The sequence below is a fragment of the Calidris pugnax genome, unplaced genomic scaffold (genome assembly GCF_001431845.1).
Source record: "Calidris pugnax isolate Ruff unplaced genomic scaffold, ASM143184v1 scaffold36, whole genome shotgun sequence".
Lineage (NCBI taxonomy): Eukaryota > Metazoa > Chordata > Aves > Charadriiformes > Scolopacidae > Calidris > Calidris pugnax.
The window spans coordinates 3,196,211-3,221,944 of NW_015090825.1; the positions used below are offsets into that span (position 1 = coordinate 3,196,211).

General features: G+C 40.6%; 1 protein-coding gene across 3 annotated transcripts in view; it reads left to right on the top strand.

Annotated features, from left to right (window-relative positions):
* KIAA1644 (KIAA1644 ortholog) overlaps nucleotides 1–23,299 on the top strand; it is a 195,387-nt gene extending 172,088 nt beyond the window's left edge. For all 3 annotated transcript variants that reach the window (XM_014940049.1, XM_014940050.1, XM_014940048.1), the window contains one exon: nucleotides 19,786–23,299. In XM_014940049.1, the coding sequence (XP_014795535.1) occupies nucleotide 19,786 (1 nt within the window). In that variant the 3' untranslated portion in view covers nucleotides 19,787–23,299. The remainder of the gene's footprint in view (nucleotides 1–19,785) is intronic.
* Nucleotides 23,300–25,734: the final 2,435 nt, after the last annotated feature.

The following is a 25,734-nucleotide window of genomic DNA, read 5'->3' on the forward strand; positions in this document are numbered from 1 at the left end:
TTAAATTTAACTAATTGTTTTTAATTTTTTAGAGACTAAACAAAGCAGATGAACAAGCAAATGGAGAATATATTGCAAGTAGAAGAAGAAATAAAAGGGGAGGTGTTAAGGAGCTGGAGTTAAAAATGTAACCAGGCAAGCTTTCCTGTGTTTATCCAAAGTTGCAACAGGTTTTCTAAGTAGGAGGTTTAGTGTAGCTCAGAGTTCTGAACTGAAAGAAAGCACTTTTCAAAAAAGGTAAAAAAAAGAAAGAAAATGATGAACAGAATACTGTCCATCTTAAGTAGACTATGCCCCAGAGAACTACTAAACCACCTGCAAAACAACTATTTATGTACAATCAGTGCTTTTAACAGAAGTGACAATGAAGAAGAATAAAAAAAGAGTCTCTGAAGTAAAATCCCATTGCTTTTAGTGTATTGGAAAATCAACTCCCAAAATATATTTTAGATGTCAAGAAACAATTAACTCTCTAACTCATGGAGGTACAAGCAGGTAGTAGAGCTGAAGATCATGTTCAGACTAATTTATTATTCTCAGAGTTATTATTAAACAAAAATCCACGTATAATAAATAATCCTTTTATGGGGTTGCAGAAGAACTTTTGGAGTATGCTAAAATTTCTACATGAAATAATGGCATACTATGGAATACCAGACAATAATGAAATCATCAAAAGCTTATGTGATAATGCTGAATATATGACCATAAATGGTAACAATGTCAGACAATTATTTGCAGTGAGAGCTGAGGTCAAGGATTTACCACATCATTACTTTTATTGTCACTGTTCCCTGATTAGATCGTGACGAAGACAACCACAGCAAGCAATTAGGCATTTCATCAGAAAAGTGATAAAACGTGTTTGTATGACCTTGGTTTTATAATGATGTTTCACTGCACAGTTCAAGAAAAGGCCAGCAATTAGACACAGTCAGTTTGTTGATCATTAGAAATATATCAGATACATGGCTGTTTAAGTCTCAAAAGCGAAACAGATCAAAAAGCGTTGAAATTTGAGAAACATTAGAGTCATTTTACTGTTCATTAAGGCATGAGAGAACACTGATGTCAATCACCAAACAATTTTCAAGAACTTAAAAGGTTTTGGAGAAGTTACATGATCAACGCTGTCATAAATACATATATACAGATATCTACAACGTGCTTGTGAAGTAAATCTATTCACTGCAGAAAAAAACGTGCCTCTGAAAAGACTTTGAAATCCACTATCTACAAAAAGTTTCTTGGAAATAAGAAATGCTAAAGAAATAAAATGAGTTTTAGACATTAAACGGCAGGAATATGACAACGGTCACTGGAACACATGCTGCTGTTAATCCCATGTCAGGTGATAACATGATCCCAAAAGAGAACAAGAGAGATACATTACTTTAAACATCAGATAAATTAGTTTAATCAGCACAACTTTGTAGCCTCCCCAGAGCAGGATCAAAAGAATAAGTGGTGGAAACTGGACACCCATCATAAAAAACGGGAGAGTAAAAACAACTGAAAAAAGCGGTTATGTGTGAAATAAATAAGGAAGCTACCTCACTTTACTTCCCAACAGAGTAATCTGTTTCCTGGTGTTTGTATCTATTGGTAACTTTTATTTAGGCTCCAAAGAGTCTCAGAGGCACAATGATTGTGGAGACATAACCATTTGCACAGGGGTTTGTGCCCTCACCTGGCAGGACAGTGACTGCTGGGCTCAAGTCACAAAGTCCAGCTACAATTTTTCTTTCTGAAGGACTGGTGGTCCAGTCGTTTATGCACAAAATTGCATTGTGCGTATTAACTAGCTAATGGGATTAACTAGCTATCATTGGATTGCGCGTATTAACTAGCTAATCATATCTCTGAGCTGAATTCTGCATTAGAGCAATTCCTCGCAGTCATTAAAGCGCCGCTGCTCTGAGAGCTGACACACGCTACACGGGCTGCCTCCTGTCTGTTGAAAATCATTACTATCGTGTAGCGGCATGTGGAAAAGTAATTGCAGTGAGCTTCATCAGAAAATACAGTAAATTAATTAAACAGTCATTAGCTATATTCTGCCTTGATTAGCGATACAGATTTTAATCAGTCACGCAGACGAGGGAGGCAAGTTACTTTCTATTGCATTCCCAACTTCTCATCTCTGAAAAGTGGTGAGTCATAGGGAGCTGCTGAACCCAGCACCTTTCAGCATTCTTGTGGCAACAGCTCACCTCCAGCACACACTCACCTCCAATGTTCTAAAGAAAATGTGACTGGAAAGCAGGCAGAGTTCACCCTTTTCGATCACCAAAAACCTCCCAAACTTCTCTTACGCTGCTGAAGTTGACAACAGAAATCAACTAGAAAAACAACAGCTTAATTTGCATTTTAAGCTATTTTAAAGAAAATTACATGAGGAGCTGGGAGTTGACTTTGTATTTTTTTTACTAATCACTGAAGTCTCTGAGAGCTCACAACAAAAAATGTCATCCCAATTAAAAAGAGCCCCACTTTTTGCATGAACAACTAAAAGACGACAAAAAGGTGGATGCATTTTTATGGATGTGTTAAAAATACAACCAAATTGTGATGCTATTGAAAAGAAAAATAAACTTGGTTTGGAATTTGCCAACTCTTGCTCAGATTGACTCTTCCTGTCTATTCCCTGGGAATACATAAAGCAAAATACCTGAAGCAGTCCCACAACCATACTTAAGAAAGGCCACAAGATGATGCTGACTGTAAAGGGTAGGTTTTGTAGGAGTAGGTTTTATAGGAGGCAAGTGAGATAACAGACGAAAGAGCTTGTCTAGCACTAGTGGCAAGAGTAATCCACACCTTCCCATTTTAGAATTATAGAATCATAGTATTGTCTAGGTTGGAAGGGACCATTAGGATCATCAAGTCCAACCATCAACCTAATGGTGACAAAACCACCACTAAACCCTGTCCCTAAAATTTTAAGTCCTAATCTGCCAGTGTTTGTTAGACTAATAAATTTCACCTCTGAGGATGACCTCTGCCTCATTTTCTTTTTCCCTTTATTCTATTTAGATTGATGAAAGCATGGTCTAGAATGTTTAAAAAACAAAATGAATAAAAATTAGCTATGGGATTAGCTGGTATTTCCCTATCATTCGTAAAGGCAGTCCTCCTGACCACTGGCTATAGCTGCAGTTAGCGCTGTTCCTACGTACTATAAAAGTAAATGAGTTCTTAATAGGCTGTGGTGTATTTATCCACACAGTGCTTATATGAGCTAATCAAGTTTTGTAACTTCTATTTGACAGATGAAACAGAAAAGCCTATCTAGTTGCCGAGGGCCACACTGAAAGTATTTGAAAATACTTCCATTATTGTAATTTGTGTAAAATTTTGTAAATTTCGCAATACTGTAAGAGGAAGAAATTGCCCTCCGTCCCCAGTCTCAATTTGCAGTTTCCAGAGGATCTTGCCTCCTTCATATCTAGGAGGCAGTAATCCTTAAACTGTGGAGGCATGTAGAAGTCTGTAGGTTTGTCCTCCAGCAGACCCAGTTTCAACCTGCTCTACACACAAACATACATGAACACTGTTGTTCTAGTTGGGTTTTGCACCTTACCTGACATACTATGAGGAGACTGCATGGAAGCTCATGAGTAGATTTGCTCACACAGTGCAGCATGCAATCTAGTGCTTTGGCACTAGTAGACTGTCTAAGAGAAGATGAAGGGGTCATTAAACGTTTCACAAACTTGGCACTGCATCCAGTTTCTACATAGGACCCTCCTGCAGTTCTATCAATCAAAATTTGCAAATGCATTACAAAGATCAAATATACAACAAGCTGTAATCTAGCTCTTAAAGACTGATTATACCATACTCTACTTTGGTGTCTGACATACCTACCTGGGCAAAGTTCCTGCCTCACAAAACTAAGATTGCACATTTTATGTTATGTAGTAGAAACACAGACATAAGGTTCAGGTAACGGCACAAGTCACTCTCTACTGTTCTGTTACAGAATGTCCTGGAACCATTTGAAATATCCAGTAATACAATAGGTAACTACCCACCATCGATTTCCTATAGAGTATGAGGGGTAAGGAAGCTAACGAAATTCTTGAGTATATAAAGAGGAGATGGCAATTGGAGCTGTTACCTCACTGGCAGCGGTGAGTCTGCTAGAGGAAAACGTCACCTTCACTAGGGCCTGTAGCTGAAAAAATTGTAATGGCAGATGGGTAAAAGAGCTGCAGAGCTTGTCTGGCTTTTGGAAAGGCTGTCAAACTGTGAGAAGTTTAAGAAGCTCAAGGCTAAAATAACATCAAAAGGCAATTTGATCCCAGCCTGTAAATTCTTCATGGCAAGGAGATTTGAGACAATAGAGAACTGTAGCAAACTAAGACAGCAAAAGATCCAATACCTGGAAGATCAATTTATACAAATCTTGACTGGCAATTAAGAGCAGGATTAATCTCAGTCAGTTTAGCCATCTAAAAGTCAAGTATCTACTACCTGTTTAGGCATCCTCAGTAACACATTGAAAGAGGCATTTCCAGAAGACTATTCATGCTACCTCTCTTAGGATGGATTGAATCACTTGGAAGCTTCTCTTCATTGATTTTTTTTTAACACTATGCTGGAAGATGAGCTTATACAAGCCACTAACATTTAACCAGCTGAAGTTTGACAGTGGGATTCATCTCACCTAAGTGTACGTTTCCTTTCAGAGTTGGCAATTCACCGAGAAAGTGTATTGAAATGCAGAATAATACCCATTACTTGTGATTCTAAAACTGGCAAGGGGGCCTCATGGAATAAAAACAAGAGTCACTGCATGGGAAGTTAGGTCTGCACAGGAAGCCAAACTGAAATCCCTAAGGAGAATGGTACTTTAAAATCTGATTTATCTGGGGAATGTGTGAGGCTGTGTTCCCAGAAGACTCATACTAACATCAGTTTTCACAGAATCATGGAATCATTTAAGTGGGAAGAGACCTTTAAAATCATCAAGTCCAACCGTTAACATAGCACTGCCAAGTAAACCAGTGAACTATGTTCCTAAGTGCCACATCTACACATCTTTTAAATACCTCCAGGGATGGTGAATCAACCACTTCCCTGGGCAGCCTGTTCCAATATTTAATAACCCTTTCAGTCAAGAAATTTTTCCTAATATCCAATCTAAACCTCCCCTGGCACAACTTGAGGCCATTTCCTCTTGTCCTATCACCCGTTACTTGGAAGAAGAGACTGACGTCCACCTCGCTACAACCTTCTTTCAGGTAGTTGTTCTCCCCTGAACCTCCTTTTAGTCCAGACTAAGCAACCCCAGTTCCCTCAGCCGCTCTTCATAAGACTTGTGCTCTAGACCCATCACCAGCTTTGTTGCTTTTCTCTGGACATGCTCCAACACCTCAATATCTTTCTTGTATTGAGGGCCCCAAAACTGTCCCTAAGGAGAATGGTACTTTAAAATCTGATTTATCTGGGGAATGTGTGAGGCTGTGTTCCCAGAAGACTCATACTAACATCAGTTTTCACAGAATCATGGAATCATTTAAGTGGGAAGAGACCTTTAAAATCATCAAGTCCAACCGTTAACATAGCACTGCCAAGTAAACCAGTGAACTATGTTCCTAAGTGCCACATCTACACATCTTTTAAATACCTCCAGGGATGGTGAATCAACCACTTCCCTGGGCAGCCTGTTCCAATATTTAATAACCCTTTCAGTCAAGAAATTTTTCCTAATATCCAATCTAAACCTCCCCTGGCACAACTTGAGGCCATTTCCTCTTGTCCTATCACCCGTTACTTGGAAGAAGAGACTGACGTCCACCTCGCTAAAACCTTCTTTCAGGTAGTTGTTCTCCCCTGAACCTCCCTTTAGTCCAGACTAAGCAACCCCAGTTCCCTCAGCCGCTCTTCATAAGACTTGTGCTCTAGACCCATCACCAGCTTTGTTGCTTTTCTCTGGACATGCTCCAACACCTCAATATCTTTCTTGTATTGAGGGCCCCAAAACTGAACACAGTACTCAAAGTGGGGCCTCACCAGTGCTGACTACAGGGGGACTATAACTTCCCTAGTCCTGCTGGCCACACTATTTCTGATACAAGCAAGGATGCTGTTGGCCTTCTTGGCCACCTGGGCACACTGCTGGCTCATATTCAGCCTACTGACAACCAACACCCCTGGATCCTTTTCCACTGGGCAGTTTTCCAGCCATGCTTCCCCACACCTGTAGCATTTTATGGGGTTGTTGTCATCCAAGCATCACATTTTCCTCGCATCGCATTCTTGTCAGACTTGCAGAGCAGTCAGAAAACACGAGCCAACAGCTGCACATCAAAAAAAAAAAATCACACAATGCTGTTTCCAATTGTTTCATCCTTTACCATTAGGGAACACAGGGGACAAACATGTGGCCTTCTTCGTCCCCACCTCTTCCAATAAACGCCTGATTATGCAGCTGCTGCATAATAGCTGCTGATGCACAGTGGGGGTGTGCAGTGATTGCATAATCACATCAAAGAATGGAAATCTCTGGGCAAAGTCTCCTCCCGCCACCACCTGCCAAATCCTCCTCTCTCACGTTCTGTGGGCACAGAAAGCCAGGGGTTGTAGGAGAGCTGAAGAGGTGAAGATTATTTTTATGTGTAAGGAATTGGCTTCTAATTTTTTTTATTTGGAAGTGCTGTAAGATTACAGCGGACACAAGACACAGCACAGCAGCATTCTCTGTTACAGTGCTTACATGTGGTAGCCGTTGTTGAATTATTAATTCTGAATTATTACGGTCTTTCTGCCTCTCATCTAATATTAAGGTGCATACCTGAAAACCACAGTCATCACTGGGCAACTGCAAGAAGCTTAAATGCCTGTCATGAAAAAGTAAGCATGCAATGGATCCACGACACAAAACGTGCACACACATGCAAACAACTGAGCAAATAATGAAGAATAACATAGAACAAACACACAGTAACCCACCAGCTGGCAGTCATTATTGATCAAAAAAAAATTTCCATGCTTCATAAATTATCATTAAGGCCAAGCCATACCAAGTGGAATACCTCAGCCTGATGACGCCAAGCAAGCACTGTTTTTCTTTCTCCACAATGCAAGAAATACGACTCAGCAGGGGTCATACACTGTCACTGATCCATGCACAAAGATCCTGTTGCAGCCAAAGGACGTTTTACACCCCGGCAGACCAATCTCTAGATGCAGCTGTGAGACAATTTAAAAATAATAAACCAGTCGCAGTTCCACCACTGGCGTCAAAGCATGTTTCTTTGTAAAGCTGGCAAAACAGTGCCGATAACCACCAAAGAGAAATTGTTTCCTTGCCTCTTTCACTCTCCTAAAATTGTCCAGGGTCTTTGGCCTCTTCTCTTTCCACAGCTCAACGCACCTCAACTTCTCCTATGGCTTTTAACACGGTAAAAGGAAAGAGAAAAGAGACATTTCTGCATAAAACTGTCTTCCAGCACGTAGCTCTGGCTCAGAACACTAGTCCTCTTAATACTGAAAAGTGAAAGTAGAAAATAAGGCTCTTCGGTAAAAGAGATAACTATTTCAAGAAATACAATTTTTTCCATATGCCATTAATATGCATTTTATTTCCAGAAATGAAAGAATTTCCTGTACTGTGCGGAGGTGAATAAAAAAGCTGATTTAACTGGGAGTAAATATACAACTCTAGGCTAAACCACAGGTTTGGGGATCAAAATTCAAGTGCTGAAACAGATTTCTCCCTCCTAAATAGTCCATTCTGCAGTTGGAGCAAGTTCAGCATCTGGCAAGTCTCAGGGAAGCATCACACGCATCTTGTTTCAGCTCTCCTGGAGGAAGCAGTGGTTATTATAGAAGGTTTTTAATGCACAGGAGAGAAAAATGGAAATAGGAGAAAGAAATGGGAGTAACTTAGTAAGTCAAATGAAGTGCAGAGGCTTGGTGGGGACTGAGGAGCAGTTCCAGCATCTGGAGGGGCTCACCATAGTTTGCTGCTGGGCAGTTGTTGGATACAGGTACATCTTCAGGGCCAATCTTCTGTCCCTGTAGCACCCATCTTGCTACCAGGGGAATGAAGAGTGGGGAGTGTTTCCATAGTGTCATTAGGAATTGTGGGTGATCCAGCCAGGATCTGGTTCATGTATCTGATCTGTTTTGGAAACTAACTTTGCCACCTTCCTTCAAATGGAATCTAGAAAAAAAAATGCTCTCTTGCTTCTAACATAAATCCCCTGAAATCCCAGTGGCTTTCGATTTTATTGACTTCCATGGGCCTTGAAAGAAGTCAGCACCTTGAAGCTCTGCCAATGGCACCGAAAACACTCAAATCTAATGTTTGGCTAGCCCCTTTCCCCCCTTTCAGCATGTTTCAATGGTTTCATTTCCATGAATGTGTTTGTTTTTATCCTCTGTTGAACTTGAGGACATGCTGGGCAGCAATTTTAATAGATTGAATTTTGCTGATGCCAAGGTTGCAAAGAGCGCTAAGGCAAAAAGAGATAATAAAAGGAGCAGAATATTCATCTGATGCAGGTTGGCCTACTTTTTCTTAGCTCAGTAGTTAATTCTTGAATTTTACAAAGAACCCAAGCCACAGTTATAGACAAAATGCTGGAGATTATATTAAAAAACTGTGGGCTAGATAATTAAATAATGTACATATAAACATAAACATGTGTATATGCACTCATATCACTATACATATCACTGTACATATACCCACATAGTTCCTCACATTTCTCCTTCACTTCCTAACAGCTCAATTACATACAGCTCTATTAACATCAAGGTACAGACCACATGCATCTTCCTGTACAACAAAGCCGTTCTAATCTCAGCTGTAAGTTGCAAAGACCTGTTACAACACTTAGAATTGACCATCCACATGAGTAAAGACACTCTACATCTAGTATATCTTGCATAATCATCCTTTTAAGTTATGTCCTTCATTTATAAATAAATTATTGGTCATTGTATGGCAGAGGAATGACAAAAAAAGAGTTACTAGACTTAATCACAGAATCTTCTAGGTTGGAAGGGACCTTAAAGATCATCTTGTCCAACCGTCACCCTGACTGACAAAAATAGACACCCACACAACAAACAAGGAGCATCATCACTAAACCATACCTCCCAGCACTACATCAACCCGTCTTTTGAACACCTCCAGGGATGGTGCCTCAACCACCTCCCTGGGCAGCCCATTCCAATGTCTGATAACCCTTTCAGTGAAAAAATTTTTCCTAATATCCAGCCTGAACCTCCCCTGGCACAACTTGAGGCCATTTCCTCTTGTCCTGTCGCCTGTGACTTGAGAAAAGAGACCGACCCCCACCTCTCTACAGCCTCCTTTCAGGTAGTTGTAGAGAGCAATAAGGTCTCCCCTCAGCCTCCTCTTCTCCAGGCTGAATAACCCCAGTTCCCTCAGCCTCTCCTCATAAGACTTATTCTCCAGACCCCTCACCAGCTTTGTCGCCCTTCTCTGGATCGCTCCAGCACCTCGATGTCTTTTTTATGGTGGGGGGCCCAAAACTGGACACAGTACTCGAGGTGAGGCCTCACCACTGCTGAGTACAGGGGGACAATCAGCTCTTGGGCCCTACTCGCCACGCTGTTCCTGATAATAGAAGAATATACTCTATAGCTGCTCTTCTTTCTGAATCAGGCACTACTGTTATACCAAAGTTTTGGTGGTTTTGTTTTTAAAAGATCCCTAGTAATGTTTTTGGGTGCTTTAGGAGATGGCATAAGCAGGGAATGGCAGTATCCTAGCAAGCAAGTTTTACTGCCTGCTTTTTAAACCTGGCTTTCAATTTGCAGCGGATCTGTTAAATTCACATTGTCAGCCAGCATGAAAGGAGGCCTTTTTCTCATATCACGTACCTGAATTTTACATGGAAGGGCACGCTCTTGTAAAGCCTCTTGTACTTCTCATTGTGCTCCCTTGGTGTGTGGGTTGACGCTACTGTATAAGAGCTCAGCAAACGTGAAGAATGCTTGAGTATCTAAAGCATGTGGAAGCCCCTTTGTGGGAACGGATTTTGAAAGCTGGTAACATCAGCTTTGGGGAAATTGGGATGAGCTGAAATCAGAGACATTCAGATAGTTCAGTCCTTACCACTGATGTAGAAATATTCAAAGCTTCACAGATATTTTTTTTTTCAAGAGTTTTTACAGCAGTACCAAGAGATTTCATTATGCAAAAAAAATTGAGCCCTGCTCCAAAGATTGCCCATCTATTGCCCCATCCCCAGAGCATGCAGCGTCGCTGGGGTGCTACTGGCATGGGCCCCAGGGATGCACCTTTCCTGCCACTCAGCCAATGGAAGTTTGTGAGAGAGGGTGAAAAAATATATCTGTAGGACTGCACATGCACACGTAGGGTAAGAATTGGTTTTCTTTCCAGAGGTAGCTGTATGCGAGGAAATACCTACAGGCCTTGCTTTTTTTCATCAAAATCTTTCAGTATGTTATAGGTCTTAAACACATGAATCAAATCTGCTCATGAATAAACATAAGCTTTCTAACCAGAACACGGAGACTTCAGAACAACTTTGACTTAGTGGGACTGAATTGTAAATACCACAGAGTTGGATATTTACATAGAAGAACATATATTTGCATATGGCAGTATGAGACTGAACATGATGGTAACAGAAACCCATTCTAGCATTAAACATTATTATAATTTGGTTTCTGGGGGCTGTGGGACTACTCATTCCCTAAACTAGGCATGGGACTTTTAGGCACCTGCACCCGAACTGATCACCCATCAGTTTCTTTGGGAGCCATTAAGGACAAAGGGGAGTCCCTGCAGCATCACTCACCCAACTTGACACCTATCCCAGGAGGAGGAGGGTAGCTCTGCAGAGGTGGCTGTTGCTTTCTGTTGACAATAAAGGAGTCTGAGGTGACTCTCTGGAAATTAAGACATCTAGCCATTTTGATGTCTAAAGTTAGGCGAGACAAAACCCATTGATATTATCTATGCCATTGAATCACACATAGCAATAATCTCCTTTCCAAAGCAACATGACTACCCCAGACCTTAAAGAAGCAGGCAAAAAAATACTATCTTGCCTGTAGTAATAGTTCCTCTTCGCCTCTCTGTGTCTAAATATCTTAAGTCATCTTCCTCTACGACAGGAGTGATATTAAAGCTATTTGATCACTCCACTTAGCAGAAAATATGAACACAGTCTCAAGTGGAACGAGAAGTCTGAGTTTGTTACGTGATATCGCTATTCAGTTTGGCGTAGTGATTCATTGAGGTCTTGAAAAAAATCGAAGGCAGTTCAAGCTGTATACATAATGAAACCAGGGGGTTTTTTTTTGTGAACCATGCAAATTAATTTGCCTTCAGGTGTATCAGTTAGTCAATGGTTGCCACAGATTAGCTTACAGGAAAAATTAGCAACATTCAGCCAGATGAGTTTCAGCCTCAGGTGATGAATCTGATTTGGTCACTCTGGTAGTGACTAAGGTTCCATAGATGTCTGGCATATTAGTAATTCCAGTTCACTTTCAGTTTTACTTGTAATTGGCCATCCACACTTTTTAGATGCCTTGGAAGGCCCAGGGAGTTTTGAGTATTTTTTTTTTTTAAATAACCTGAAGAGGAGGATGAAGACATTTCAGCTCATTAAAAATCAGACTGCAATGCTTCAGTGAGGGAAGACACATGCAGCTTTTCAGTGATCATCTTTCAATTTATGTCCTCAAACCTTCATCTGTTCCTCTCTTCAATACTCATAAATCACAACTTTGAATGCTTCATATTTCCTCTGGCATGCTCCAAGAGAACTGGATGTTTTTACTTTCCAGACCTCTGTTCAGCAGTATCAACCATTTCAGGAACTATCAAATGATAAACATTGTTACTAATTGAAAAATACTTGACTTTCAGAAGCACAGGATTACTTCAGAAACCATTACTCACAATAAGTAATATTTATTTGTGTTAGCAACCCTCTTGATTTCACATCACTGCTCTTTGTAATTGAGAATTGTAAAATATGGCCTTTAGTAAAAAATAGAGAAAATTGTATCCTGTGTGGTTTCATTCCTCTCCCACCCAACCCAGTTAATGGGACAAAAGACATATTTAATCTGTACAATTACAGATATTCCAGAAACTCTACAGGAAACCCATTTTTTCTCTTAGCTTTGGTCTGTTAGCCAGGCAGCCATATTAATAACAAAAGTTAAGCCAGCTGCTGTTTTAACACCCACAGCTCTGGTGGAGGAGGTGGGGAAGGAAAGTCCTCGCCTGGAGCAGCTCTCCAGGCTCATTCCAAGTGCCAAGTCGACTCCCACACCCCTTCATGAGACACACCTGGGATCTGAGCAGATCCCAGGCTTCACTTACCAAAAAAGCAGCCAGGTCATCAGTAACAACACCATATGCCATGCCAAAAACAACACTGGTACAGGACTCTCCCCTTCATTGCAGGAGAGGGCTAGGAGGCAATTTCTAACTGGTTGTAGTTTGTTTCCCAGCTCTCTGGCAACCAGCTTAGACCACTGCCCTAGACACAAGTCCAAACCAGTGTACCCACCAGTATGAAGCCCAAACATGTGCTATAGACAACAGGTTCCTCTGAAAACTGCCTCTGAACTCTACAATAGCAATAAGAAGTCACAGAATCAAATTTATAAGTGACTTAAAGAGGCAAAAAAAGACCCTCAACTGGCGTAAGTAACCATGTCTTATCTGTGATTACACACTGGTGGGGGCCTTGGTTGCCATTAATTAAAATCTATTAGGTTCAGATTTAACTAGGAAATAAGCAGGAGTAGAGTGTAATTTCTTCAAGTTGTTGCATGTCCTTCTGGTACAGAGAGTAGCCCTGCACCTCTCCTGACACACCAACCTGTCCTGTAGAGGACAGCAGCACAACTAAGGACCTGGCCAGAATGTACCTGCCATCCACCACCAGCTCCTTCTCCCGTACAAGTGCCCAAGCCTAACCCCCAAGAATGCAAGGTCTTCCCTAAGTTTCTAAAGCTCCTTTTAAGCCAGTAAACAGCTCTCAGCTGTGATGTGAAGTGCAGTTTGTTATATATCCCCCAGTCCTTATGAGACTTACACAAGCTTAATCCAGGATAAAAGAGGTGAGATTCTTAAGAAACGGAGCAAGCAACTTAAAAGCGACATTTGCCAACACTCATAACAAATTATTAAAATGGAAACTTCTTAAAAATTGCACTGCTTCATAATTTGTGCACTTGACTTTTCCTAGTAACCCTTTCTCAAGAATTGCAAACAGTCATTTCTACTCTTGAATATATTGCTACAATGCCCAAGACAGCTGACAACACTTACTTTTTGTAACATATTAACCCTTTATGCAATAGTTAGCTTCCATAACATGGACGGGTGATTCTACTCTGAAAGCGCAATGGAAGTAAGTACGTGTCTATTCCCCACCTATAATTCCCAGGTGGAAGGGAGGAGAACAGTGAGAGGTGACACGCAGCCCCATTGCCAGTGACTGGTAGATAGGACCTATTCCACCTATTCCTATTTTGAATTGGTCCCATTCATGCTTTATATCTGACTTGGTCCTCGTCAAGTACGTGTTGTACTGATGCTAATGCATTGCAGCATGAGCAAATAAGTTGCTGTAAACACAATCCAAATGAAACTCATATAATCCAAATGGCTTCCCACCTACAGAGCAACAATACGAGCAGGCAGCATCTCTCACATCACCGTGGCTTTCCTGGCATCAATTACAGAAATCAGGGTTTCTGGTGCTTCAGTAGGACTACTATAAACTTTGTACAATCTTTCACCCACCCAAAAAAAAAGCTTTCTCTCCCGATAGCCTCATGTATATTGACGTACATAGCACATCCCAGAGCTGCTCAGGGCATGTTGCAGAAGACTTTAAGTAGGTCAGAAGACACCAGCTAAGTGCATGTTCTTCGACTCGCTCTTGCAACCGACCTATCTTTTGCCTGCTGCTCTTAAATCAGCATTGTGATTCACAAGCTATGATAGCAAAAGCATAGGTTAAGTCCTCCAAAAGAGCAGCAGAGCAGAGAAATCCTGCTGAGAAAGTCTGCTCTTGAACTGACAGGGAACTGCTTAGTCTCCTGAGCACTCTGATGCTATACCTCAGATTCGTGACTCACAGTTTGAGGCTCACAGTTCTTGTGCTTAATCCAGAGCACATAATAACCTTTCTAGTTGCCATTCACACCTGCACTAGGGAAATTACAGGCCATCATCTTAACACAGTTGGTACCTGCCCTCATATAGGAACTCCTCCAGAACTTCCCCACGGAATACAATCAAAATTCAACAAGCCCATCTGTCTCATGCCTCCCCAGGGCTTACAGGCCTGTTTTGAAGTTCCACAGTGTTTCTTCACAACTGATGGGATACAAGCACTCCAGATATTTCTGACTATTTAGCAAAGGGATTCTCTGAAACGGCCCCATTTCTGTGTTCCCCCAGCCACCAAGAGCACACCTACCAGGGCAGATGCTTCTGGCTTCATTTGTAACACATCCCAAGTAGTTCTGCCTTCTTTTATTAGGTCTGCAGGTAAGGGATTGCTTAACTCTGATTAATCTGGCATGTGTTGCTCATTTATCCTGTTAAATCCCTAACACCTTTCTAAAGTATTCACATTCAAACATATTTTGACATTTCTCTCCACCTTTGCAGAATTATCAGCTATAGTAAAAATACCACTTTGAGTTGAAAATTCAGTGTCTGTTTTTCAAGTTGAAAATTTTCAGTGCCTGAGTTTTGTTTAAATTCTTAAGCGCCAGGTGTCTGTCTTCCCTGACCCAGCTATTATTTTAGAAACATTAATGATGGTTACCAGTGATGGTGGTCATTTTACATAATGGCTGAGACAAAATTGATTTGCCATCATTTAAGGTAGTCCTCTCATCTAACCTCATGCAGGTGCCATGATGCATTTCTCACCTTGACCAGAGGACAATCTGTACTGCAAATCATCAAAGGCAATGTAACCCAGTAAAAGATTACTCAGCCTGGGGATGAAAATAGGGGCCAAGCCACCACTCCTTTATGGCAAGATGGCAACATTCAATGCCACTGCTTAATGTTAAAGTATTCCTAGTCAATTCAAAAAACCAAAACACTCGACCTCTTTAGGACTGAGCCAACCTGAAGCAAATTTTAGTTGTTGTTGAAGTTTCCCCTACATTGGAAAAACCTGAATCATTCAGCTATTTTGATGTTCTCTCAAAGAAAAAAAAAGATGTTGAGCCCCACCTAAAAAGTCTGAGGCTTTCTGCTTTCTTTCAAGCAAATAAAAGGGCCAAATTGAGATTGCACCAGCAGCATTCATTCTGGCATTTCATAACTTTTAAGAATTAGACTTCATAACTCGAGAAGCCTTTCAGCATACATTCTGGATATAATGTTACATGCTATGTATAATATAGCCATAGGAGTGTACAGATGCCAAGCTATAAAAATGATTTCCCTGCTCTTTGGCAGACTCCACAGGCAGAGGGATTAGATTATGTTCTATTTCTTTCTGGTTTGTAATATATTTAGACAACTGAATGGTTTTTCATTTGGTGCTTGTCCTGCAATTCATTTCTCATATCCTTTCTTTCAATCTTGTGAGGCTTTTTTCAAAATCTAGTGCATTGTGCTTTGTCCTCCCTTGTCCTTCCATTTATGGGGAAGGAGGACATTCCTATTGCTTACAATAATCAGTGTATCTGCTGAGGGCTTCTTATTGCAGAAAGCTGTTTGTTAGCCTGGTATCCAAGCTCTTCCTATGAAGAGAGTGTGAAAGCTTTTCATCCACTCCCATCATGACCAGATCTGAAGTCATTGCAGCAGAACCTCAACGGGCGCAGATCAGTGCAAGTCTGCTTAGATCAGTGTAATACAATTTTATGACAGAGTGAGATCTGGACATTTGCAGAGACCATTTTCTTTGTTATCTCAGGTCTGACGGGGCTGTGGTGATCGATGGCGCTTTTACGTGAACACTAACTTAGCAAGAGGCCCTGGAACGGCGAATGCGGCAACTGTTGGCTTCATTTGTCAGAAAATGACAAAAGTCCCTGAAAAAAAACTTGTCTCCAGAGGCTCTGAACCATTCCTTCATTATTAATGGATGTCATTTTTTCCAGCGGAACTAAGCCGCCGTGCAAAGTCATTGCTGAGGAAGAGGAGGAAATCTTTTAGTTAGCTACTTCCTCACCAGGCAATGAAAATCGATACGGCTTGACTGGTTGCTGTTTGCTGAGCGGTCAGGTGGAGCAGCCATGGCCACCTGGGGTGCCACACAATGGCAGTAACCTTTGCTAGAGAGTAGAAGCAGTCTGAGCCAGCTCCAGAGCACACCCTTCAGCTATAAATACATTAAAGTCCTGTAGAAGTGACCAGAAATGACGAATATGGGGTTTCTGTTGCCAAGCACGCTGTGTTGGGAGGCTGGGATACAATACTGTGGTTAACTGCACATGAAAATTAGAATCATAGAATCCTCTAGGTTGGAAGGGACCTTAAAGATCATCTAGTGCAACCATCAACCTAACTCTGACAAAAAAATAAATAAGAAATAAGCAATAAAAGAAAAAAAAACACTAAACCATATTCTTGAGGACCATGTCAACCCGTCTTTTGAACACCTCCAGGGATGGTGCCTCAACCACTTCCCTGAGCAGCCTATTCCAATGCTGGATGACCCTTTCCATGAAGAAACGTTTCCCAATATCCAATCTAAACCTCCCCCGGCGCAACTTGAGGCCATTTCCCCTTGTCCTGTCTCCTGTGACTTGGGAGAAGAGACCGACCCCCACTTCTCTACACCCCCCCTTCAGGTAGTTATAGAGCAGGATAAGGTCTCCCCTCAGCCTCCTCTTCTTCAGACTAAACAACCCCAGCTCCCTCAGCAGCTCCTCATAAGACTTACTTGGTTAGCATCGGTCTTCCTTCGGAAAAGGCAAGTATTTTCAGTGATCCCACTATTGCAAAATGATCGCAAGTAGTACCTCTCAACTCTACTGGTCCAGCCATCAGTCAGTCAATCACACACCCCACTTCACCTCTCACTAGAGGAAGAGGACCTCTTAGCCTGACATCTGTCCTGTCACGATTTGGTTTCAGGCAGAAGATGTTGATTCGGCACTACCCTCAGTCAAGAGCTCGGAAAACGCAGGGTGAATACTTCATACTTGATGCAAGAGGCTTTCAGAGCTGAGTGTGGTCCATGTGTTGCTGGCTCTGCTGGCCACATCCTCCCACTCGTTCTCCCATAGCTTTATACACACTTTAGGGGAACTGGCAGAGAATTGAAGCTACTGGCATGAGTGACATTTTATCTTCTGTGCTGCATACAAATATTCATAAACTTTCCAATGGTCTTTGAATCCAAGAACTCTCATTTTACACCACCTTGGTGACACTCTTGCTTTTACATTAACCTTGGAAGGATCTGGCTAGGAGCATCATTGGGGTTCTCAGGTACAGGAAAAGAGTAACAGGTTGATGGGTCTGACACATTTAAAACTGCATTCTGTCCAGGAGCACATAAATGCCTCTCTACCTGCTCCATCTCCAAACATTTCTTTAAAAATAAGTAAAGAACTAAAAGAAGCCACATCCTGGCAAAGAATCTAGTGATTTCAATTATGCATTGTAGATTAGTAAAGCATTTCATCTGTGCTAAAGCACACATAGCACTCTACAGAAGAGTGAAAAGAAACAACTGAAGGTGCTGTGAAGGACGTAGGTGGCTCTAAGCCGTGATATGTGCTCATAGTCTTCGGTTTCTTTCTCCCAAAGTATTTTTTAAATTAGTTATAACTAAGTCTCAGGAGACTCTCTTCTAGATACAAACAGCTTGTTTTAAACTTTGTCTGCCTGCAGACCTCACAAGAGGCAGGCGTACATGTTTTGTTAGTATCCATTGCTACCAACATTAAAAAAGGACAGTGACAGAATATAACAACACAAAGTAATTTTTTTTTGTATTTCTGAAATGACTAAGGCTGTCTAGGCTATGTGATTGTTAGAAAGCAATTAACTGTCAAACCTTGACGTAGGTTTCATTTGATTGAGTTTTGGGTGAAGGCTTAAATCCTCAGAGTTAATTACGAGAGAATTGCATAGTTCTGCTCAGAGGTCCTCCCTGGCTAACAGTACTGTGAGAAATGCCTAAATCTGAATTAAGGCAATACTGTTGAGCTATGGCTCAGGTGGCTGCTTACCTGACCTTGCACTTCCGAGCAGGTGCACGGCTGCAATTTCAATGAAGTTACGCTGACATGAAAGTTGAGACTCAAGCCTGAATAGATTTGATGGGTAAACACTAGATAACCTCAAACATGCTGATTCCCACAGATATTCTGCTGTCTGAACCAGATGTTTCTTTATATTTTATACATTAATGGAATGCAATATGTATAATGTAGCACATAGACTTGGGAATACCCAATATGCAAAGAATCCTGTCTGGTGGGAGAAGTTAATTAAGTATTGTTGCTACTAAGATACCAAATTGTGCCTCCAACAGCTTGTATTCATACCATTATGCTTTCCTGCTTGAGCAAACAGATGCATTGCTTTAATTTATTATTATGATTAGTAATCTTGGTCTACCTCAAAACTTTCCCTAATTATGCTTTCAGCCAATTTACCTACATGCTGCCATAGCTGATATATGGATGGATGGATCACATAGCCAGTTACACACACACACTCTCTGTACAAGGTGAAGATGGGCAGATTTAAAGCATTCATTATGTCCAGAAGGCACTGCAAGAAAAAAAATGGTGAATACTCACAACAATTCTGTGAATATAATACTTACCCATCTACATATGTGGAAATAGAAGTGCATTTTCTCACCCTATGAAAGGAACAGGGGTTACACAGCCTATGCTTGGTCTGATGCATGCCACAGGAAGGTGCCATGCCATTTGATAAAGGCATTTACTGTATGGTCACAGGAACAGTTTACTCACGTAAACAGCTCCAGTGAGATTGTCCACAGAAATAAGATTTACTTCAAAGTAAATTTATGGTTGCAGAAGGAAGCCCCCTGCACTTTGTACTTCCAGAGTAGACTGCAAGCAGAAGAAATTAAGAGTTTAGCAGTTCTTTGCATTTCCTCTTTCACATTTTCAGGTGAATATTTGATCTTTTCATCTCACAGATAGTAAACAACACAACACTGTGGAATGGGTACACTGACATACATAGAGAAAGAGGAACTTGGGGTGAAATCTGATTTTTATCACGCAGCATACTGCCCTGCTGTCTCCAGCAGCCAAGGCTCCATGACCTGCAGGAAAGCATCCCATCTCCCTCCCTGCTAAGTTCCCGAGGTTCCCCCTTGATGATACTCACCTAGGGGTTGGCCTGGCACTTCATCAGCACCTCAGGTATGCACCCAGACCCAAGAACTAGGCTGCACTCCATGTTCCCCCAGGTTACAGGTAAGAATAAGCAACTTGCACACCTACTGTGTGATTAATATTTTGCGAGACCAGGACAAATTTAATAGAGCAGGGAGAGAAACAAGGTTACTCCCACCCTGGTTATATAGAAAAAAAGAAGGAGAACGCAACCATCCTTATCACACAAGTTCATATTGGCCAAATAGAGGTAATGAGGGAAGATAGAGGCCTCCTAACAACTCTTCTTTCTTTCTCACACTTTTCCTTCCTCTTTCCTGCCTCCCCAGATTAAATCCATAACTGAGAAAACTACGAGTTTTTCTTTACAGGAAATACTTTGATGTTGTGTGCTTATGAAACATTATGAGAACATTTGTGGTTTATGTCTTCCAGAAAATTATATTGATGTGCCTCAAGATGGGAGAGGTAAGATCAGACTTCAACGAGCAGCTTTCAAGAAAGTCAACTAAATGACAACAGCTGAAAAAATCATGGTTAATCAGGAGAGAGAAAGACTACAAGAGGGAAATTGAGCAAGTCACCTGGAGAGAAACACCATTCAGACAACTTGTATAGGGAAACAATATAGAAAGAGTCTCCAGAAGAAAGCAGCCTGTAAGCAATATTTTAATTCTAGATGGACAATATTATCTCTGAAAGGAAGCATCATATTTGAGGAAATGCTCAATAATGCTCAATAGGAAGAAAATTAAGTTGCTCTGGCAAATCCACACAAAGGTGGAAAAAGATCACGAGACAAACCTTTGGTAGATAACTTTTCTTTGCCTCCCCATCCATCTATTGCCATTTGAGCCTAATCTAAGTGTCAGAATACTGAATGTGAGTTTTTCCAAAGTTCTCTGGTGAATATTTTGTCACAATAGGGTAGATGCTGGCAATCCCCATCACTGTTACACATATTGTCATATGCATTACAAGTAAGTGCGGCCCTTTCATTGAGTCAAACTGCAGGGTAGCAGTTGATTCAGTAATACACATTTAATACACATTAATACACACTTAATACACATTTTAAGATCATCGGCCATGATTCTGCTAAGACATCAAACATCTAAGCACATCTTGGCTCCAGCTTTGCACATCCTTCTGAAGAGGGGAGCTTTATTAAGAAACAACACAGACACCCTATCCCACCCCCATAGTCCTTGAAGCTGAAAGAGAAACAGAAGAAAATCAACAAACTATATATTTCGAAAGCAATAATACCATTGTCCCTCTGCTTTACAAAGCAATAATCCAATTCCCTCAGCCACCAACTGGCTTCAGAATTTACCCCTCACAAATTTAAGAATTCATTTGTATGCCAGAAGGGCAATGATGCTACTGCAAAAGTATGTGGAGTACTTGGTCACTAGGTTACAGTAGCTTGACTTAACTTTCCACAGGACAGGTTTATTTTAAAATCACACAGTATCAATTACGTGAGCAAATCCTGTGAAATTCAATCATTTAAGATATGTATGTGGAGAACCTGGCAATGACAACTGGAGGAGTTCATCTAGGAATCATAACACAAAGCCACACTAATGCCAAATTAATCCTTCATGCCTAGTATTCTGTCCTGCAGATTTGAAGAACTTTAAAAAAAAAACACATATATATTACTGTATGATCAACATGAGGAACACCTTGTCAATGAATAATCAAGTTTTCTTTTGTACCTCTTTGAATTGAGTGCATTTTAGTCTTCCTTTGAACTCAAAAGGGATAGACTACTGAGTCATTTGAGTTAATTCACAGCTACCAGAGTGCGTGATGATACATGACTAAAGCCACGCAGAAATAAATAAGTGCTGGGAGAGCCAACAAGGCTGGAGACCACAGGAGTGCTCAGTCTTCAAAGCGTGCCCAATCTGAGTAGGGTACAATGTGCTCCTGGTGGTGGGAGAGCTAACCACCCTATGAGATGTCAGGGGCTGCTATTAGTGCCAGCTTGCAAGAAAAGCAAAGAAAAGCAAATAGCTGGAAGCAATGCCATCCATACTTCTGCCAGCATCACGTCTTCTCCACACTCCCACATTGGCTCCAAGGTCCATAACCCCTGCAGACACCCAACAAAGTACTTATCTACAGTGATCAGTTTTACCTTGACGCTTTGCAGTAACTGTTTGCTCCTTTTACCTTCTACCAGCACCTACTTTCATTGTGAGGTGATGGCCACCACAGAGAGCTTTGTAAAAAGCTTATGTTCATGAAGGAATTTGTATTAGATACTGGTTTGTGTGACTTACTGTATTTTGTAAGGGTTTTTTTCCCTTTGGGAATTGTGCGTTATAAATGAGCAGTTTTATGCTTTACTTCTAGTACATGTATACCTTGTAATTGATGTGCTTTTTGTTCGTTCGTTTGTTTCCTTTTATTCTCTATACAGAGCCAGTTATTATAAGGTAGATACTCTCTGGCTGAAATTCTGATTTTGCCTACTGATTAATTTATGGATAAATCCATGTCTTAGCTGATGAACAATTGTTCATCAATTGTGTTGTTATAATCATGTGAGAGCCTCTCTAGTTAAGCAGAATATACGATCCTGAATAAGACTAATGCTCATTGGGCCTTAAAAAAAAAATTGGTTTCCCTACCACCATCGCTATCAGCCCTTCTCCCTTAGCATTTGGGACATTGTAGAAGGGAACTGGCTAGACAAACAGTCACCTGAGCATCTCAACCATCTAGGTAGCTGTGCTCTGATATTCCTCTGCATTTACCTGATCAAAATTATGGTGAACCAGATAAACTGCAATGAATTCTTCAATTGTTTCTGCAGAAAGAGACTGGTTCAAACACAGTATCTCTAAGGAAAAAGACCTGGACTAAAAGAAATATATTTTCCTCTATGTCCATACTGATACAGTTGGAAAAATAAAGGATATAAAATTAACATACTGCGAAGTGTATCAGTCCCTTGTACACCCTGTCTAACAATGGCAGCTGTCTGTCTCAGTGGCTATTAATGACCTTCATGCTCCAAAAGCCTCCTGCCTTGTCCAACTCATTTTCGCTCTTCAGTTTTACAGAGAACTGAGTGTCCAATTCTCAATAATTGCTGTGTATAACGTAGGACAAAAAGATAAGTTATAAAGCTTGTGCAGGACTTAGTGTTGTAATTAACCATCGCTCGTGCCTGGTTATTGATCTTACAAAAACACAGAGTGAAAACAATCTGGCCTCTTAATGTATACTTCAGCATATTGTAGCAGCTATTTTAGATAACTGGTTTTAATAGTTTCATTATGGGCTGTAATTTGTATATGAGGAAGCGATGAAGTAATAAGTCAAAGGGATTTTTAAAGTCAGTTCTATTTAGCCACCAGTGATGGTTTATGAAAAATAAAGCAACAAAAACAAAACCTCATTCAACTCACCAGGAAGAAACGTCTTTTCTCAGCCTTGAAAATTCTCTTGTATAAGACAGGCATTTCTTCTAGTCCTCCTTTTACATAAATAGAAAATCACTAAGAAGATAATATATACACTATATGTACAATAGTCTATTTGAATAGTCTGCAGTCAAATTTTAGGCTAATTAAGCTAACTAGAAATTCTAGGGTTACAGTGATTTCTCACTCTTTATTAATACATTGACAATAATACTGTTTACATAACACTCGATGTTTGAAATCAATACGTGCCCGTGTCCAGTGATTTGCTAATCTAGTTTTTGATCTAATTCTGTCCTATTTTTTGCTGCATTCTCTAACTTCATATTATGAACCATGTTGTCTTTCTAAAGTGATTGCCAAGTAAACCAAAAATGTGTTTTACACTGCTATTGCACTGCTCTTGTCTTTATATACAGTAGTTTTTATAAAGATGTCCTTAGGTTTTAATAAATGAGTGTAACGTAAACTAATCCCTGTAATAAAACTTGCATTAATGTTTCAAAGTCTGTCTGGAATAGCTGTAGAGACTTGAGTTTCTACTTTTTCCAGTAGCTTCAAACTTCATGTCTTTCTTTCCATCTGCAGAGAAATCCCCAGATAGCAATACTCCATAGTTTATACAAGTGGTTTATATAAGAGGAAAGCAAGAGAGTGTATTTAGTGCAAGGAATGATGCTTGGATTTGTAGAAAGGAAAAACATCTCCCAAAAAACAAACCGCACCACAAAAAAAAAAAAAAAAGGTTAAAGCCACTGCATAAATAAATATATGGTCCATTTAGTCTGCATCACGTTTCCTAATACCAGGTTGCTAATACCTGGTTGCTAATGCCAGATACTTAAGAGGGAAGTGTGGGACACTGAACAGAGACTGCTAAGAAATAAACATAATCTTTCCACTACTCAAGACTAGCTGAGAAGGCCAAATGTGCAACTGAACAGAAAGCAAGCAGCACTTTGATTTCCACACACAAAGTGCTCTGTCTCACACCTACCCAGATAAGGTAGGGGTGAATAAAGTTTAACTTGCTCTGTACTAAAAGGCAGGATCAACAATTCCCAAAAGTAAGAGATGATTGTTTGGGTTTTCTTTTTCCTGAAAGGCTGAAGGATTTATTTTTCCAGAAAGGTTTAGACTAAATGTACTGTTCTCTCTCAGGTCCCTTTGCCACCCTTTGTTTAGGAGGCATCTTTGCCACTGTTGTAAAAATATTAAGCACGCTGAGCTGAAATTTCAGCTTTTTGACTAATAAAAGGGAACATTTTTGACAACTGGGTTAAACACACACGAAACAACTCAACCCAAAACGCGATTGCTGATTTCTGTTGGTAGCTTTGCTTATACTTAAAGCTTCTCCGCCATCCACCCACTCCTCAAGAAAAATTCAGGAATAAATATGGGGAGTCTAGGTCCCAACCCAGCACATGGGCAGGAGGGAGAGTCCCAGGGGGCTTCTTGCCTCTCAGTACAAGCTGGTTCACTGGACAGAAGCTGTTCTTGGTCTCCTCTGCCCCACGGCTCCCAAGCACAAGGTTTCCTGAGCTGCTGTCACGACCAGCACTTGTCCTCTGTGGCTCATCCCAAATCTTTGATGTCTTGGGTGAGTGAAATGCTGGCGTTTACAAGCACAGAATGTACTTTTCAAATTAGAAATTATGCTTACAGTATCAGATTGCTAATCCCAGACTAGAAAGCGTGCTGCAGGAATACACCTGAACAGTCCAAAAAGCACAGACATTTTAAAGCCAAATTTTTTTAAAAAAGATGAGATATCCCTTGTAATGTCAGTTACTTCACATAACTTAGTTCATTCCTGCAGCTTCCATAACACACATCAGCTCAATCACATGAGCTATCACATCAGCTCAAAAATGGAAAAGGATTATTTTCATTAAAGCAACAGTTCAATAATTCTTACGTGTTTTTTTGCAACTGTAGGAGACTACAATTACATCCCACTGTGCTAAGACTTGTGGAGACATATTGTAAAAAGAAAACGAGGACAAAAGACAGTTCTAAAAACACATAAATAATCACAACACACTCCCCTTATCAAACTGCACTTTCAACTCCAAAAACAGCTAAATTTACAAGACACATGAGAAGATAAATAGTAAATTGACGTATTGGCTGTGTTACAGTTCCCTTACCAAGTTTCAACAATTTTTACAATGCGCTTCTAGTAATTGAGTAAGAATTATATTCAACACATTATGCTCAGCAGGAACAACTTTTATATACCAAGTGAGCAAATTAAATGTCTCTGGAATTTCCATAGAAGATGTTAAAATGCTGATAGTGACTTACAGACAGCCATTACCAAGCCATTATTATCGAATCATAAACAAACAGGAGCACCACAGCTAGTTGCTTTAAACGAACTGCTTGTTCTTACTGGAAAGCAGAGATCGTGCTGATCTGCTTGTCTTTCACATATACAGAAGGCCAAGGAGACAAAAGGTACCTTGATTTTGATATTTACTTCCAAGAGAACAAAGTCCTGTCCCTCTCACCCAGGTTATTCTCAACAGTTAATCTGATTTGTGCAGAAAATGGAGGTTGTGGAAGGAAAACAACACAAATACATGAGGTGTGTGGGGGCATTCATGTGTAAGTGTATAATGGCTTGACTTTCCTATTCAGAATTTAAACTCTTCTTCAAACAGCTGAACTCTACAGAGGCTCAAGGTCTCCTCAAATTCGAATTACACCCCCACTGTACAAGACAGAATCAAGGATAAATCCTACCTGAAGCACCTCCTCTTTCCAGTGGGAGCGCAGTGCACACTTCCCCAGTGGTTTGTGCTCCTCAATAAAACTAAAACAACACAATCTCTTTAATATGAGTTGTGTGCCTGCATGCTTACCTCTCCTATTGGGCAAGCCTGCTTTGTTTTTCTTTTTCTTTCTTTTTTCTTTTTTTTTTTTTTTGAAGGTA